This window comes from Lepisosteus oculatus, chromosome 8 (genome assembly GCF_040954835.1).
Source record: "Lepisosteus oculatus isolate fLepOcu1 chromosome 8, fLepOcu1.hap2, whole genome shotgun sequence".
NCBI lineage: Eukaryota > Metazoa > Chordata > Actinopteri > Semionotiformes > Lepisosteidae > Lepisosteus > Lepisosteus oculatus.
In genome coordinates this window covers 13,054,935-13,070,988 of record NC_090703.1, presented here as the reverse complement: position 1 = coordinate 13,070,988, position 16,054 = coordinate 13,054,935, and the positions used below count along the sequence as shown (strand labels likewise).

The window sequence follows — 16,054 nt, the reverse complement described above, 5'->3', positions numbered from 1 at the left end:
GCTGTTGGAGTAGCCTCGCCCCCTCATGTTAGTCCTCTGTTACCTGCCTTCAGACTCGACAGCTGGAGTCCACCATATTGTCCCTGAAGCAGCAGAAGCAGCAAGGCCAGTCCAGCCTGGTGAAGGCCGTGGAGCAGGAGAAACTCGGCGTGAAGCGTGAGCTGGACTCCGTGCGCAAAGAACTGCTCATCGCCAACAGGAAGGTGAGAGAGAAGGGGGCACACCCTTCAGAGGCGCACAGAACTACACAAAAGATGAATAATGACCAATTTCACGAGAAGTCTGCTTTTTTCGCAAGACGTGACATCGACTTCTCTTGAAATCTCACCTTGAGCTGAGAGCTTAGGTAAAGCAGTTTGCCTCTTCTCCTTTAAAAACTAATTTGGGCTCATTAAAGTACAGGTAAATAAAGTCTCTGTCAGCTCGATCCCTCTGTGTGAACTGCTGTATCACGCTTGTGTTTATTCAAATTGAGGGCTTTTGTGTCAGAAACGGCACAATTTAACTGAGAGCTCCAGTCGTGAAACCCTTTTCCCCGGCTTCGTCCCTTCCTGTAGGTGAGCGAGCAGAGCGAGAGTCAAAGAGAGATGGAGAGCCTGAGGCAGGAGAACGAGAACCTCAAGGCCCGGCAAGCCAGGCTGGAGACCCAGCTACTGGAGGTCAGTGTCTCCGGCCTCACCTCTGACGGGGTGGGTCACCTGTACTCATAGTAAGGCCCTTCCAGCCCCTGCCCCCTCACTGACAGTGACGCTCCTCTCCCCCCCCCCCACCCCACCTCTGTCCTGTGTTGTCCCGGGCTCTGCAGGTCCAGCTGGGTGGGGTGTTGCCACGGGAGCAGCTGATCCAGGCCCAGCACCGGCTGCTGCAGCTGGAGCGCGAGGGACAGCACCGGGGGGAGGAGCTGGGAGGGAGAGGCCCTGACTTCAGCCTACAGCAGGTAGGAGCGGGGAGCCGCATCTGAGCGCGAGCTCTGGCAAAGGAACAAGTAGAGGTTCATTCCAGACTGGAAATGGAAAAAAAAAACACATTGTTTGGGCTGTGGAGCCTGCTGTAGGCAAGTTTATTCTTGGAACAAAGTGAGGTGAATCTCGAGTTGTTCCTTTCCAAGAGGTAAGACTGCACAGCACTATGTACAGACACTAGGAGGCAAAGTTACCAGAGAGTACCACCACTACCATGCTTACTAGACTGCCTTGGAAAACAGTATTACTAGCTCAATTTTTTGGGGGGATTACTGCGTTCTTCCTTCTAAATAAGGGAACTTGCTCAAAATGTTGAAATATTTTTTGTCTTTATTGTGGTTATACAAGTTTTTTAAATATTAAACAGTGTTGGTACACACCTAGTGATTCTGCCTTTCGTGTCTTCAAGCTATCTTGAGCTGAAATCAAGTCTTGATCTTCATTCGATCTCATTTCACTTCATGTAGATTCTCATTGTCCTTCATTGCACCAGTCTTTTTCTTGAGATTGACAATCTGCCACAAGAAAGCTTTGCAGTTACAGTAATTGCTCAGAGTGGTTCCCTGTAAACCCATTGTACACTAAAGGAGAAGGATGAAATTATTTGAAAGTATCTGAATCTGCTTGGTAGATGTTTTATCACTGGTCAACTCAGGCAAGCCTGATTTGAAATATTTCTTTTCACATTAGAAAATACTTTGTCTTGATTTCTTCCCCTGTTCTGCTTTATTCTGGGACTTAATATTTAGTTAATCTATAAATGTCACTCTGTGTTGCATTTAGGCAATTATGGGCTTGTTGCTTTAGCGGTTCAAAGCAGTTCTTGCAAACATCAAAGTACATACTAATCAAGTACGCACCACTGATGAAAATAGCAATATATTCATAGTTTTGGTTAGGCCAGAGAGAACCTCAGATTGTCCCAAAAATGTATGCTTTTAAATGACATTGTTACAGGTAAACAAGTTATTAAGGATGGGATGGACTGTGATGTGTGGATGTTTGTTTCAAGAAAAAAGGATTTCAGAAGATCTTTTTAGGTGTAGGACTGGTAAAGTGGTAATCAGTTTGATAGGAAGAAATAACATTATTCCTTGTGTCTGATGGACTAAACAGGCAGCCAAATGAGCTAGGTGGGGTTATATGGTCTCTTCTCATCTATAACCTTTCTTATGTTCTAAGCCTTCAGCACTGCATTCCTGGCTCGTTTTATTAGGCTGGTCAGAGCTGTTATGACTGTATGTTTAATAGTAGTTTCCACGATATCCTTGAATATTGCAAGTTCATTAAAGGTATGCAGTATATGCACTGTATAATTACAGAACATGTAGAAACGTGTTTTCTCTTTCTAAAGCAGGATTTAAAAACAGAACTGTTACATTCAATACTTGGCCTTTAACATTGAAAAGAGAGGAATGGCTTTACATTATATTGTCAAGTGAGTGTGATGGTAATTGTTGGACATGCACAAACGGTTAATTACATGGTTTTGTTTAAAAGAAAATTGCAGTTGTGGACGTTCAAACCTTTTTTTACCCTACGCTGATTCAATTCTAACTTTTCCCTCCATTATATTAGACTGGTTGTCTTTCCTGTACTTGATGTAGTTCTGGGAAAGGTTCCATGTTCATGTTCGGTGTGGTGCCCTTTTCACCCATCTCATATCCCCTCCGCTGTTCTCGAACTCCATTCCCTGTGAGAGGCGGCGCAGTGAAAAAGTGTCTTCACGGCTGCCACTCGCCTACTGTAGTTCCCTCACCTGTCTGAAATCCTGAGACACATTTCGTTTTCTCATTCAGCTGCTGCACCTCAAGCACAGTGGATATGCACAGGTAGTCTCAGGATAGAGTTAAGACCTGGAGTCCTGTGTGGGTTTTGGAAGGGTTAAGAAGTAACTTGTAAATACTGGGGGTTACATAGGGACTGAGTTCCTTTACTGACACTGGGCTAGGAGGCTACTGCAAGACCTATCTCTCGTTACTGGTGTCCTGGGAGCGGTGTGGTTCCACTGTGCTTCCAGTGTGTGGTAGTTCTATCTGCTTGTTCTGTTGGGCTGTGCTGTTGTTCTATGGCAACGACTAAGGTTTAATAGTCCTCAGTGGACAGCAGTAGGGAAATGAAACATCATTGCTGTCACCTTCTTTCATCTGATTTAGGGGTGTCTGTAGGTAGAGGTTCATTTTAAAGTGGCTTTGTTAAACACACAGTTGTAGAAGTATTACCAGAACTAAAACAAAGTTGGATGGCCAGAGATCCAAGAGGACCAGCTTCATAACCACTAAGTCAAGTTCTTATGCTCCACTGGTCAGATATCGCTGTTCTTTTTCTGGCTGGTTCAGCTTTAAAGAAGATAATGTCACAGATGCATTCCTGTTCCTCCTGTAAATGCAGCATCACAGATTTTTGGGGAGCTTTCTTTTATTTTTTTAAGCCACGAGGAAGTAGTCACGGTACTGAAAGCAGGAATATCCAGGAGAAAAAAAGAAGAGAAATAGTTGGTTGTAAAGGAGAAGTAGCAATAGTAGCGTTCGGAGATTGCCAGCATTTCTGAAATTGTGTGAGGCCACCGCCCATAATTAACTAACTGGCCTTGTCAGTGTGGATTGGTAGTAGCCAAACCTAATCCAGAACTGGGCAGCAAGTCATTTGACCTTGGGAGCACACTAGCCTGTAGGGACTGTAGGGATCAAAGCCGCTCGCCTTGTGCGTCATGCCTGGTGTTGCCTGCTGGGGTCTGCCTTGGTGTCGGGGTGATGGCTGGCGGAAGGTTGTGCTCGGGTGAAGTGTACCTGCCTTCTCTCTCCAGGGCGCATTACCGGAGCCGCGGGCAGCACACGCAGAAACCTACCGGAGGATCGGCAGACTGTGAAGGCCTGGCAACTAACTGCCATTTCTCTCTCCCTCCCAGTCCTGACCCCCACACCCCCCTCCTCCCCGTCACCTCCTCCTGCTGGCATAAGCTCGTTAACCTCCAGACGGGGTCAGCTGAGACTCTGGGGAGGAGCAGGCTGAAATCTCAGCGTGCGTGCCAAGAGAGAAGCTGTCCCTCAGCACTGATGGGAGTGAAGGCTGAGGCAGGGGTAGCTCTAGTGGTCCACTGTATTAAACTTCATGAGGCACAGTCTTGGCATAGAACATCAGGTACAGCCTGCTGCACTGACACGTACAGTATGTCATGGATTTAGAGGAGGGTCTACATCCTGGTGCTGGAGGCCAACACACCTGCTAGGTTTTATTCCAGCTGGGTTATATTATTGAACCCTTAATTGACAAAGTAAAGCAGTAATTTGAACTCTTTGTTTGCAGTTTTTAAACGTGTTGGAAGCTGGTCTTTTAACTATCGTGCATTCATGCACTTCACAAGTGAATTAAAATCTCCATGATTTGAGTCAATTAAAAAAAGCTTGCAGAGGTTCTAATCACGCAGCACGTTAGTTCAGTTAAGGGTTCAGATAGACTAGGACCTGGGAACTCCTGATTTAGAAACTGAAGGAGTGAAAAGGGTAAACAGTGTGATATTTGGCCAGAAAGGATGAAGTATAGGGTAGTCCTGTTTTCAGTGTAAATCTAATTCCTCCAAATCTGGTCCCAGTGAGCCAGTGTGTCTTCAGGTTTTCATTGCAACCAAGCTCTTAACACTCTGCTACTTACTGGCAGAATAAAACCAGTTTCTTCTTGAGCTGCTGATTTAAAGAGACCTAGAAAACCCACAGACACCGGTCCTCCAGGATCAGGGTTTGACCGCCCTGGGTAAACTGATTATTAATACATGAAGGGATCTTCATGAATATGTCTGTATTCATTCTCATTACAATGCATATCCAAATGGAGCTACAGTACTTTAGTTTGGTACAGCATTTTGTTTTATATGCAGCAAGCTGGTTTTATTTTTCTTTGAAAATATTTTGATAGATTTCTAAAAAAAAACAGATGCCTTGAATGGGTTAGGCCTAGCTCTGCTGTTGTGCCAGTTTACCATTATAAGCTTTACTGACTTCTTCTGTCAAGTCTGCTTTTAAAGATCGGTTCTTTGCTCATGACTTTTTTATTTCACCAACCTCTAGTGCCATCTATCTGAAGTTACTTACCTACAGTATTGAGCAAGACAGGTGGAAACATTTGAAGGAATAACCAGCATACTGTGAGAAAGCATGAACATGCGCAATATCTAAAGACCTGTAAGATATATACAGTCTATGATCAAATTCTGGACAGCTCTGTCTAATCAAGGGGACAGGCTTCCTTTTTGTCTGAACCATCTAGACCAGGGCTTTTAGACTCAGTTGCCGGTAAAACCAGTGTTCTCTGGTTTTTGTTCCAGCCTGAGATCTCAGTTTGATGGGTGCTCTATTAATTAATTACTTGTAATGTACTTGTAATTTGGCTCTGGGGTGTTTCATAAGTAACTGTACCTTTGACAATTTCTGTGTTTTGTTTTATCAATGGTACAGTAGTCTATGTAACATCATGAATATGTCTAAGAAAATAATAAGGGAAATTGTTCCATTGACTACTCAGGTTGGAATAAAAACAGCAGACATCAGGTCCTTCAGGAAGTTTGACACCACTGTTCTGTACCTTAGTACTTAATTGATTATTGATTGCTGGTGTGACTGTGCTGCTGTAGATCACTGTAATAACGAAGGTATTAGACCTTGCTCTGGAGGCCGATGATAAATGAGGCCAGTCTCTCAGAATCAAACAGTGTGGCCTAGTAATTGCATGGAAGCAGTTTAAGAACACACAAGAGAAGAGTAACAGCTACAGATGGTGACAGATGACATTACAAACTGAGGAGTTTAAAAAACGGACAATTTTGAGCTCCCCTAGCACTATCAAACATTCATAGTTCATATGGAAAACGGATTGGCCTACTGAGAGTGTACTTCTGAACTTAGCAACATGCCACCAGTAGATGGCGCTGCGCTGGCTTTCTCTTGCCTCGCTGGGACTCCAGTCTCGGCTCGCTCGCTCTGTTGCACAGCGGAATACTTCATGATCACGTGTCGTGGAGTTAAAAATTGTTGGAAATATTATGGAAAGCACTCTATTTTTAGGTTTTTATATTTTTTGGGCACTTACGACTGAGTAGAAACAGACACATTAAGATGTATGTAGTATGTTTGACACAAAACACAGTCAACACTACTGCAGAAGAGGAATGTCTGCCCACCTACAGTATCCCCTCCCGTATTGTAAGAGGGCAGTAGGTTCAGGCAAAATGGAGATCATCGTCAGAACCTACTGCCCTCTTACAACATCCTTGCATCATCCTGAGCTGGGCTGCAAAGTAACCCGAAGTAATGACATCAGCCTTATCGTTTGGAAATTTGTTTGAATTATTTGGGGGTTTTTTTTGCACTCACTTTTAAACAGACCAAAGAAATATTTAAAAATACAGCAGAAAATAGTTAATCCTGTGAGCTTTTAAACTGCATCCAAGTTTAACTTTTGGCATTATGATGAAACTTATTCCAAGTACAAAAGCAAAATACCTAAATCTTTTAATTATTTTCAATTAAGGTAGCTTATGTTTTGATTTTATCCTCAGTCAGGATTTAAGCTCCTTTCTCTGTGGACTACTTTTTTACAAAAGAGGAGAAATAGGATATTGTGTATTACTTTCATTTATTTATGGACTATTTTTGTGCTTTAATCAGAATTCAAAAATTTGCACTACTCACCAAAGCTAGCAATACTAAAACATGATGTAGTGGTCATGACAAAAGTATACTTTATTTTTGGTTTTATTCTTGTTTTTGTTATCTGTTCAATGTTGATATGCCCATGCCTCTAAACAAAACAAATGTGATGAATTACAGAAATCATTTATTTGTCATATTTATGGCTGTCGTATGGTTTTTGAAAGGTTTGAGATTTCAGTGTTATTCAAGGTCTCATATTTTACAAGAAATGGGTATTTAATTGCAATTATATAAACTTCTTCTGTTTTTACCTCTATAATATTTATGTTCTTTTCTGCTAAGTTACAGGAATTAATTATTTTTTATCAGTAACGCGAAACAAACTTGGAAAAAACAAAACACTAAAAACAGTAAAGGCTGGTTTGGTTTTAGCACTTCCTGTCAGCGTTTGCCTGAATTGCAAAGGCAGTTTTAAGAGGCAAGCTCCTGAATGTGGAGCAAAACAAAAACTGGCAATTCAAAAATAATATCATACAATTAAACAGTGTAAAAAAAAAACCCGGGAATATACTGTATTTCTATTCTGGATTCACTCCCAGAATCCTCTCCCAGCAATAACAGAAGGCCCCCTCTAGGAATGTGCCAGTGGGCTGAGTTGCCAGTGAGACGCTGAAGCTCTTCTGGAACAGAGGGAGTGTTTCCGATCGGTGCAAGAGTAATGAGCTGGACTCACATGTCTGACTAGGTCATCCTTACGCAGGGGGGCTCCACCAGTAGTGTTCTCCGAAACCTTAGAATAACCCACAGTCTGGTCTCTGAAGGACCGACTTCACAACTTACATCCCCAACTCAGTGCGTGCCACAGACACAGAAAAAGAACGGGCCTGCTGTGAACTTTTGAAAGTCCCCAAGCTGCATCTCTCTGAAGGCTATTATTGTTGTGATGGGTTTGTTATTGTTTGTAAGTGTGTGCATTTCTTGTTTTTGTACGATTGATTCTCAAGTGCTGTTTTGTAATGTTTTTTTCCCCCGTTATTCTTATTTATTAATGTAAAATGTGATTTACTTTTTTGTTTATGTAGCCATGTACACATATTTTATTTTTTTAAATTTCACTGATAGCAATATCACTGAATTGGAAAAAAATATTTTGTATTTATTTATTATGTGATCCGTTATTTATTTAGTTTTCCTGTTTTCAGATGTCAACTGCATTAGTTTGATGAAAAAGAAGGATGAGTTTTGTAAGGAAGTCAGATACAAATAAACTGTTGGGTTTAAGCCTGTGTAGTTTTGCATTTGATTCTCACTATACTTGGTAGAGTTTTAGATCATAATCATGACTATTCATGAGAGTTTTGTATTGTTTTGTTTCAATCACTTCATGCCAGCCACATGAAAACTGAGTACGGTACATTTGATTTTGGTATGTTGACAGATGTCAACAAAACTAGCTGGTATTGACATCTAATAAAGTTTTGTAGACATATATTGCCGACATAAGTGTAAACCTTTAATTCTTTTCTGTGACGACTTGAATGAGCTACTTTATTAGATCAGGTGGGTAGCTGCGTCAGCATGCGCAGGCTGCAAAGGAACAAGTGATAGGTTTATTCCATGCTGAAAAGAAAAGAAAGAAAACGCAATGTTTCGGCCGTGGAGCCTTCTTCAGGTTAGATAATTAAAGGTGTACACTTATGTCTGCAATTTGACACAATGTCATTTTCCTTTATCTGCAATGGACCTGGATTGGTCATTTGACAGAAGCCTTTGTTGTTCGATAAGAGGAGAAGAGTAATGATTTAACATTGTTTAAGAATGGAATTATTATATTCCTTTAACCTGAAACACGATCAGTCAGTATAATAATTATAAAACAGATTCATTTTAGGCCATTTTATCCTCTCTGGGATTACTACACTATATTAACACAAAAGTTCACTTTTTTAAAAAAATGGCAGCAATTGATTCAGAAATAATCACGTATTTTTCTTTTCGTGTTACGTAATTGGTAATGGAATCAAAGTGCCGATCACAACCAGAAGTTACAGGCTTGAGTGCAAAAAACTGTTTGTGTCTGTATAGTCTATGTTGTCTGCCAATAACACCCCTTGAGAAAAGACTTGGATCAGCTGTCCAGTCTTCACCTGGTAGACACCAGTGCACTGTGAGTAATACACTGTGCCGTGTGAAATAATGAATTGGAACTGCTCCATTAGGATTAGGCAGGGCACAACATGCGGGTGTTGAGCTGCCACCTCCTACAGCAAAGACACCAGGTGCAAACCAGCTGTGAGGTTGGCAGCCTGTGCTGCCCTGCAGTCTCAATCCAAAGGGATGAGATACATAAATTGCATTGCAGGGTTTTTAAATCAGCGTGGTAAAAAGATCACCCAGCAAAACTGTGTTATCCTGTGTTCTATACTCACAATCAGCTATGCTTATGCTGATATTTTCCTGTATTACAATGTGACACAGATGGCAGTGGACCCAAGGACTCTTCCCTGAAGTGTCTTAACACAACCTGCTGTATCACAAGGATGACTGGAAGCTAGCTTTCCACTTACAGTAAAACAAAACTCCCATAAAATCAAAACTTTGCCATAGTGCAGTACAGTACAGGTGCTGTGATCAGATTCTCTCATCTTGATCTGATAGCTTGTGTACTGTGGGTGTTGCAGGAGGGACAGGAGGTGGTGCTGCTCAAGATGGAGGAGCGCATGAGAGACGTTGAGCAGAAACTACGGAATGTCAAGCTGCTGCTGCAGGAGAAAGTCACCCAGTTAAAGGATCAGGTATGCGGCTGCCCTTGGAATAGAGATCTAAAAGAACTGGGGAGCAGACAAGACGTTGTAGCAGCGTGCCATTCTTTCTGTCACTCATGAGTGCTATATACTGAATTGTGGAGCATTTCAGATCAGAATTAAATATAAAAAATTCAGAAAAAAAGAGATAACTTTATAGTACTATTAGAAGATAAACCTAATAGTTTACTCGCCCCAATTCTCCGACTATGTAATAGTTAACTTTCTTTCTGGTCTGACTTCCAGCTTAGTTGTGGAAATTATGCATTCTGTCCAGGAATGCTGCTTTGCTCAGATCAAATCGTAATTTGATCGTTTCTCCTTTTTTAATTATTATCTTTGAAGCTTTTTTGGAGCAGATCTGCAGTAGTGCACTTAAAGAAGTAAGTCCTCTGTGTAGGATTAACTCTTTACAAAAAGAATAATATTTTGGGGTTGTTGTAGTCCCAGTTTGCCCCTTCAGCATCAATGTGAAATCCACAACCACTCAGCTGATGTGTAAGTGGTCTGTTCTCTACCTGCTTCTGCAGCTCCAGAAAAACGCCAAGGCGGATGAGTTGATCAAGGACCTGTATGTGGAGAACTCCCAGCTCCTCAAGGCTCTGGAGCTGACAGAGCAACGGCAGAAGGTGGCAGAGAAGAAAAACTACCTACTGGAGGAGAAGATCTCCAGCCTGAACAAGATTGTGAGGGACCTGAGCCCATCGCCGCTGACTGCGGTGCCCTACCACTTTTCGCGATCCTAACGTCACCTGGCCATTCTTGCTCTGAATGTTTCACTGCCCCAGCCTTTCTCTGCCATCCCTGCTTATTGCCCAAGCTCCCCTCCATCACTGCCCAACCAAAGGATGATTTCCCTGTCCCTCATCCCATCATTCCCATCATCCACACCTTGCACATGCTTTCTCTTGTGGATCTTGATGGAACTGCTTGACCAAGTCACGCCTAGAAGTACCACCTTCAGTACTGAGTCAAGTCCAGGGGTCCGAATCTGGATGTTAGTCACTGTAGGGCACAAGAACATCCACCACTGAGAGGAGGCCGTGTGGCCCATCTAGACCCTTTGGTAGTTAGCAGTTAAAAATCTCTTTCAGCCATTTCTTGAAGGTTGTCATGGTGTCAGCTTTGTCAGCAAGGCTGGGTTGCCTGTTCATAACTGCCACAAGCTTTGATATATGATGTACTTTCACAGTTATAGCTCCACAGCCTTTGGAAGCCTGGAGCAGCACAATCTGTGTGTCTGAACTAGACATCGTTCTACTTCATCCCTGTGTTTGAGGGTGTGGGTACTTTGAGAAAGCGACGTCGAAGAAAATTTTAATGCATTTGTTAGAAGAAAAAAAGCTCAGCCAGGTGTGTGGAAAAAAGATTCAAAGTATTTGGGACACTCCAGTGTTGCTGAGTTTCTACCTGTGATTTAATTTAAAGACTGATGTTGCTACAGAATTGAAAGAAAAACGTCTCTTAGTAACAGTGAAATTTACTTCGAGGCTATGTTGAGGTGTCAGTATTGCCCAGGGCCAAGTAACCCACTCAACAAGTAAAAGACCATCCATATTTTTAATTTGGGCCTGTGAACAAAAAATAATAATAGTCTACCCTGATAGAAAACGAATCATTTAGCATATTCTCATTACAGGACTTATAACAGTAAGAGATGCTATCTTATTCAGAGGTGCAAATTATACTGTACAATTAAATCAGTGTTCTTAAATGTTTTTGAAACTTCTGGGGACTAAACACTGCCTCTCATTTTAAGGATACATTAATCATTAGTAAAAAAGTAAAGCTTTTTTTTAGCATTACTTTATTAATCCAACTGTTGATTCTCCGGGAAACTGAAACACACGAGGTGAAATGAGAAGCATGCAAGAGTTTCTCTATGAAGTGAAAATTTTGTATACTACGTGTAAACTAAAAATGTTATTGCACCCGGTGATGAGAAAAAAATACACTAACTGAAGCTGCTAATTCTGGGCTTCCCATTGCCACTTAAATATATTTTTATACAACACTGTGGTCTGTGTAGTTCTGTTCTCTTAACGCAATGCATAACCTATGTACAGTAAGGTCTTTTAAGCTGCTATAAATTAAAATCTGTCAGTAATGTCAGCAAAACAGTTTTATATGACCATCTCCAGACATAAAAAGGAAGTTAACACCAATGCGTAAGAAGGAGTAGAGTTTGTTAGCATTCCATACTGTATCTGCTATTTACTGCTTTCAGTGATAAGGCAGAAACATCAGTCCTAGAATAATAATTTCAGACAATGTGTATAAAATACAGTATTTTATACACAGTCAATAAGAACAAACAGGAGATCCTGTTCTTATATATTTACTATGTGTAACCAACCCACCATCAAAATCACCTAGATTTGTGGACTCGCCTTAAAAGGTATTGGGATGTACTGTAAGTGTTGATAATAGCTGCTATTTCACAGTCACTTTAAATTGAGGATTTATGGTTATTGCTGCCAGAGCTGATTTGACCAGAGTAACTCAGTTGTAAGGGGTTGAAAGAGAGAGGTGAAGAGGAACTGATACCTATAGTCAGTCTGAATCTCTTCCTCAGCTCTGTTTCTAACTTGAATCCAATGCCTGCAGTTCCTGATTAGCTGTATCCAGCATCTTTCTCCAAATAGTCATCTTCTTGTTTGAAAGAATTCCTGTTTCAAAACCTATTCCTCTAAAGCCAAATTAAGTTTCCAGATAGCCTGATACCTTATAAAGATTTATTGAAATATTTGCAAACATTCTTTTTAACAGTTGCATAACTCTGAAAGACCTCAATACTTTTTTGCAATGGCAATGCTTCAGCAATTTTTTTGACATACCTCTTGAATTCAGTATCTACAGTGAAAAGTCATGCTGAAGAAATACTGATGAAGTACGCACTTTGATAAGGTCTTCATCTAGCTGTAATAAAAACAGCTATTGGCATTCCTCACTGTTAAGGATGATTGTAATCCATGATCGTTTTTATCTGTGCTTCTCCAGATGACGCCGGGCTCTGTTGACATTTAGGGGTTCGCCTGCTGTTTGTGCGATTCATGCCTATCCACCTCCTGTTGTCATCATAAGGCTGAGATCATGGCAGCAGACGTCCTCCAGCTCAGGTGGTCATGGGCAGTAGTCTCCCATGAGTTGGTGTTAGTGTTGCTCTTCTTCATGTTGGCCTTGAAGACATCTTTTAAAATGCTTTTTCTCTCCTCCTCTTGAGCATGTGCCATGACTGACCAAAAAAGAGGAGGTTTGTTTGGGGAGTAAGGAGACAATGTGGCCGGCTCGGTGAAGCTAATGTTGGATAACCACCACCTCTTGCTTGTTGAGTTTGTAAGAGAACAGGAGCGTTAGTTCATCTGTCATCTGTTTTTAAAGATTTTCACCAGGCTGTGTTGATGATACTTCCTCAACATTTTAACGTGTCTTCTGAACATCTGAGATCCATGGAGTATGGTAGTGATCATGACTGTTTCATACACAATTAGCTTGGTTTCGGATCTGGTATTGCGATCTTCACATGCGTTTCAAGAGGAAAGTCTCCAGCGTCTCCCTATTGATCTGTCAGTTGGTTACGTGGATGTAAGAATGATCTGGGAACAGTTTTCCTGGTGAAGTGAGTTTTGCTGCTGAGTAAAGAACAGAAGGAGGGAATGTTATATAGTATTATATTTAGATGGCTGTCAGTTGGCCATTTAAAGTGAAGCTGAAAACAAATTGAATGAAGGGTGTATTGTTGCTAACTGAAGTAATTGGTATTATTGTAGTCGCACTACATGTCGCACAGAAAAGGTGCACTGCAGCCTTTAGGCCTTTATTTTCATATTTATTTGTTGAGTAAACTATTGCATAAAATTATTGAAGAATTTTTTTTAAAAATGTACTATATCCAAGTGCTTCTGTACATGTAAGGCTATATGAAACCTACTGAGAATGGGACCACATGAAAAGAGAAAGAGAAAAGTATAGCACCTCCTGTTTCACCTGCAGTACATTAAAATATTTCTGTGCATGTACTGTAGGGTGGTTGAGTTTCCTTTCCTTGAACAGAGGACCACATGTGACACCAGCGTCGGGGCTTGGAATTGAATATGGCGAAAATCTGGTTACTGTCTAGACTCTAGAGAGTCGGCAAACTCCAGATAAACGACAGATAGTTTGCAAAGGCCTCTCATATGAGGACTTTGTCTTTAGCTAAAGAAAATCTGCAAGAGCTCATTTTCACTTGTTGCAAGTAACAGTTCTAAGTATTTCGAATGACTATTTTTAAATTGTTCAGTAGTTTTACGAGTTACTCTGTAGTTAATATTTTACTACAAAACACAATGAACAGAACGCAGAATGCAAGATTCAAAATCCGTCCGAAATATTGTATTTAAAATACCATGCAATGTTTACCTAGAGCTCCGTGAAGTTGCCCCCCCTGCAAACCCACCTCGTTCGTTAGTGCTACGTTTGTGCCGGTTTGTGCAGTTGAAAGCAGTGTTTGTGCTGCTTTTTCCCCCCGATATATAGAACCTTTTTTTGAGGGGGGTTGTGGCATCTCTCAGCCCCCTACAACGTCGCAGGGAAACCGGACTGGTCTCAATCGGTGTTGCGTTCGTGCCTTCGGGTAATCACTTGACTATCTACAAGGAAGTTTACAGGTACCAACAAACTCGGTACTTTGTTCCTGATTGTGATGAAAACAATTGGGGCAACAAAACACAAAATATGTTTTCCGAGTCTGTCTGGTCGGCTGGGGTGGATGTTTCAATATATTTCAATATAGCGCCTTCTTTTCCAGGCTGTGACGTCACTCTGTGACGTACAAAATAGCAAAGTCACGACTACCAGATCTTTCAGTTGTGATCTTTTGATCAGTTGACCCCAGACTTTGCAGCCTTTACACGAATAAACAGTTTTACATTTAGGGAGGAGTTACTATGTTAGTTCATTGGGTTCTCGAAAATGTATTGCTTGCGTACTCCTTTCATTGGTGAAGAGACACTAATTTCCAAATTACCGCTGGTACAACACGAGAGCCCATATTTACATTTTTGGGTATTAGTTTCAAGATCGATATAATTTAACAATAAAAAACAAAATTGAAAGCACGAGCATAATAATATTATTATCATATACTTTACATTTCTATTCATTTTTGAAGTACAAAGCGGAAGGTGTTTCCCCTACCTTAAATATACGATTAAAATTGTTCAAACACCATGTATCCATTACAGAAAGCAGCGGAGACATTTATATTGCAAATAAAAATGTATTTATTTCGAAGAGTACGGGACATTGTGAATCAATAAAGACGTTAAAAAAGCCGATAAGTAAAGCATTTTAAAAATAGATTCTCATTGACAGTAAACAAGCCGATCCACCCGGCGCTGCTAGCTTGAACAGCTCTCAGACCCGTGATTGGCTAAACCCCCGAACAGCTCGGGCTCCGATTGGGAGTGAGAGTGAGAATCGACACTCTGATTGGGTAAAGCGCCACAGCGGAAGTTCTGTGTGTTCTCTGTGTGCTGTATGAGCACGCTTGATATACAGTAACACATCCACTGGTTTCCAATTACTGATCAAACTAAGAGAAGTCGCACTGAGGTCAAAACTGAATAGCAGACAAAGAATGTCATGGCATCCACAGCGCGTTCACGACTCCGATAGCATGTCACGATAGGAGTGCGCGCACCACAGTCACATCGCAATACCCCTTGCGACTGGTGGATCAATATCAAGGCGCTGTCAAGGCGCCACTGTTGCGACATTAAGTCCATTTATCGCAATATGACATACACCGAGAAAACGCCTCGGCCCCATGTCGCGACATGAAGCCCGCATATTGCGATATGACATAACCCGGCAAAAGTGCCCCCCCCCCCCATGTCGCGACATGAAGCCCGCATATCGCGATATGACATGCCCAGCCAAAACGCCCACCCACCATGTCGCGACATGGAGTCCGCATATCGCGATATGACATGCCCCGGCAAAAGTGCCCCACCCCCATGTCGCGACATGAAGCCCATATATCGCGATATGACATGCCTAGCCAAAACGCCCACCCACCATGTCGCGACATGGAGTCCGCATATCGCGATATGACATGTCCCGGCAAAAGTGCCCCGCCCCCATGTCGCGACATGAAGCCCATATATCGCGATATGACATGCCCAGCCAAAATGCCCACCCACCATGTCGCGACATGGAGTCCATATATTGCGATATGACAAAAAATTACCACGCCCATGTCGTGACATGAAGCGAGTATATCGCGATATGACATACCCCAACAAAATGTCCCGCTCCCATATCACGACATGGAATCTATATTGTAACGCAACGGGGGCTCAGGCGGGCGCCCTTGCCTCATCTGGTCGGCCCCATCCCGACTGGAGGCTCGAACCCGGGACTTCCGCGTCTCTCTGCAGCGACCTAGCCCCGTGAGCTAAAGAGAAATCTCTCCACAGCCTGCTATCACAGGGAAGGGCGGTGACGTCACCCGCTCTGGTACGCCGGCTCTTACACACAGTGCTTGTCGGCCGTAAGCGTTACAATATGTTGCTATAGGACATACCCTGACAGGATATGCTGACCCCATGTTGTGACACAAAGTCCATATATCTCGGGATGTAGTATCTGGCTATATCAT

At 42.1% G+C, this 16,054-nt stretch overlaps 1 protein-coding gene across 5 annotated transcripts in view; it reads left to right on the top strand.

Moving 5' to 3' along the window:
- The window catches only part of nin (ninein (GSK3B interacting protein)), a 43,927-nt gene extending 32,504 nt beyond the window's left edge, over positions 1–11,423 (top strand). For 3 of the 5 annotated variants that reach the window (XM_015350779.2, XM_015350778.2, XM_015350783.2), the window contains 5 exons: positions 54–203; positions 558–659; positions 806–937; positions 9,289–9,402; positions 9,942–11,423. In XM_015350779.2, coding sequence (XP_015206265.2) covers positions 54–203; positions 558–659; positions 806–937; positions 9,289–9,402; positions 9,942–10,157 — 714 coding nt within the window. In that variant the 3' untranslated portion in view covers positions 10,158–11,423. Of the gene's footprint in view, positions 1–53; positions 204–557; positions 660–805; positions 938–3,768; positions 7,889–9,288; positions 9,403–9,941 lie in introns of those variants that run through there. The other 2 variants (XM_015350782.2, XM_015350780.2) reach the window with 2 other exon arrangements.
- Positions 11,424–16,054: the final 4,631 nt, after the last annotated feature.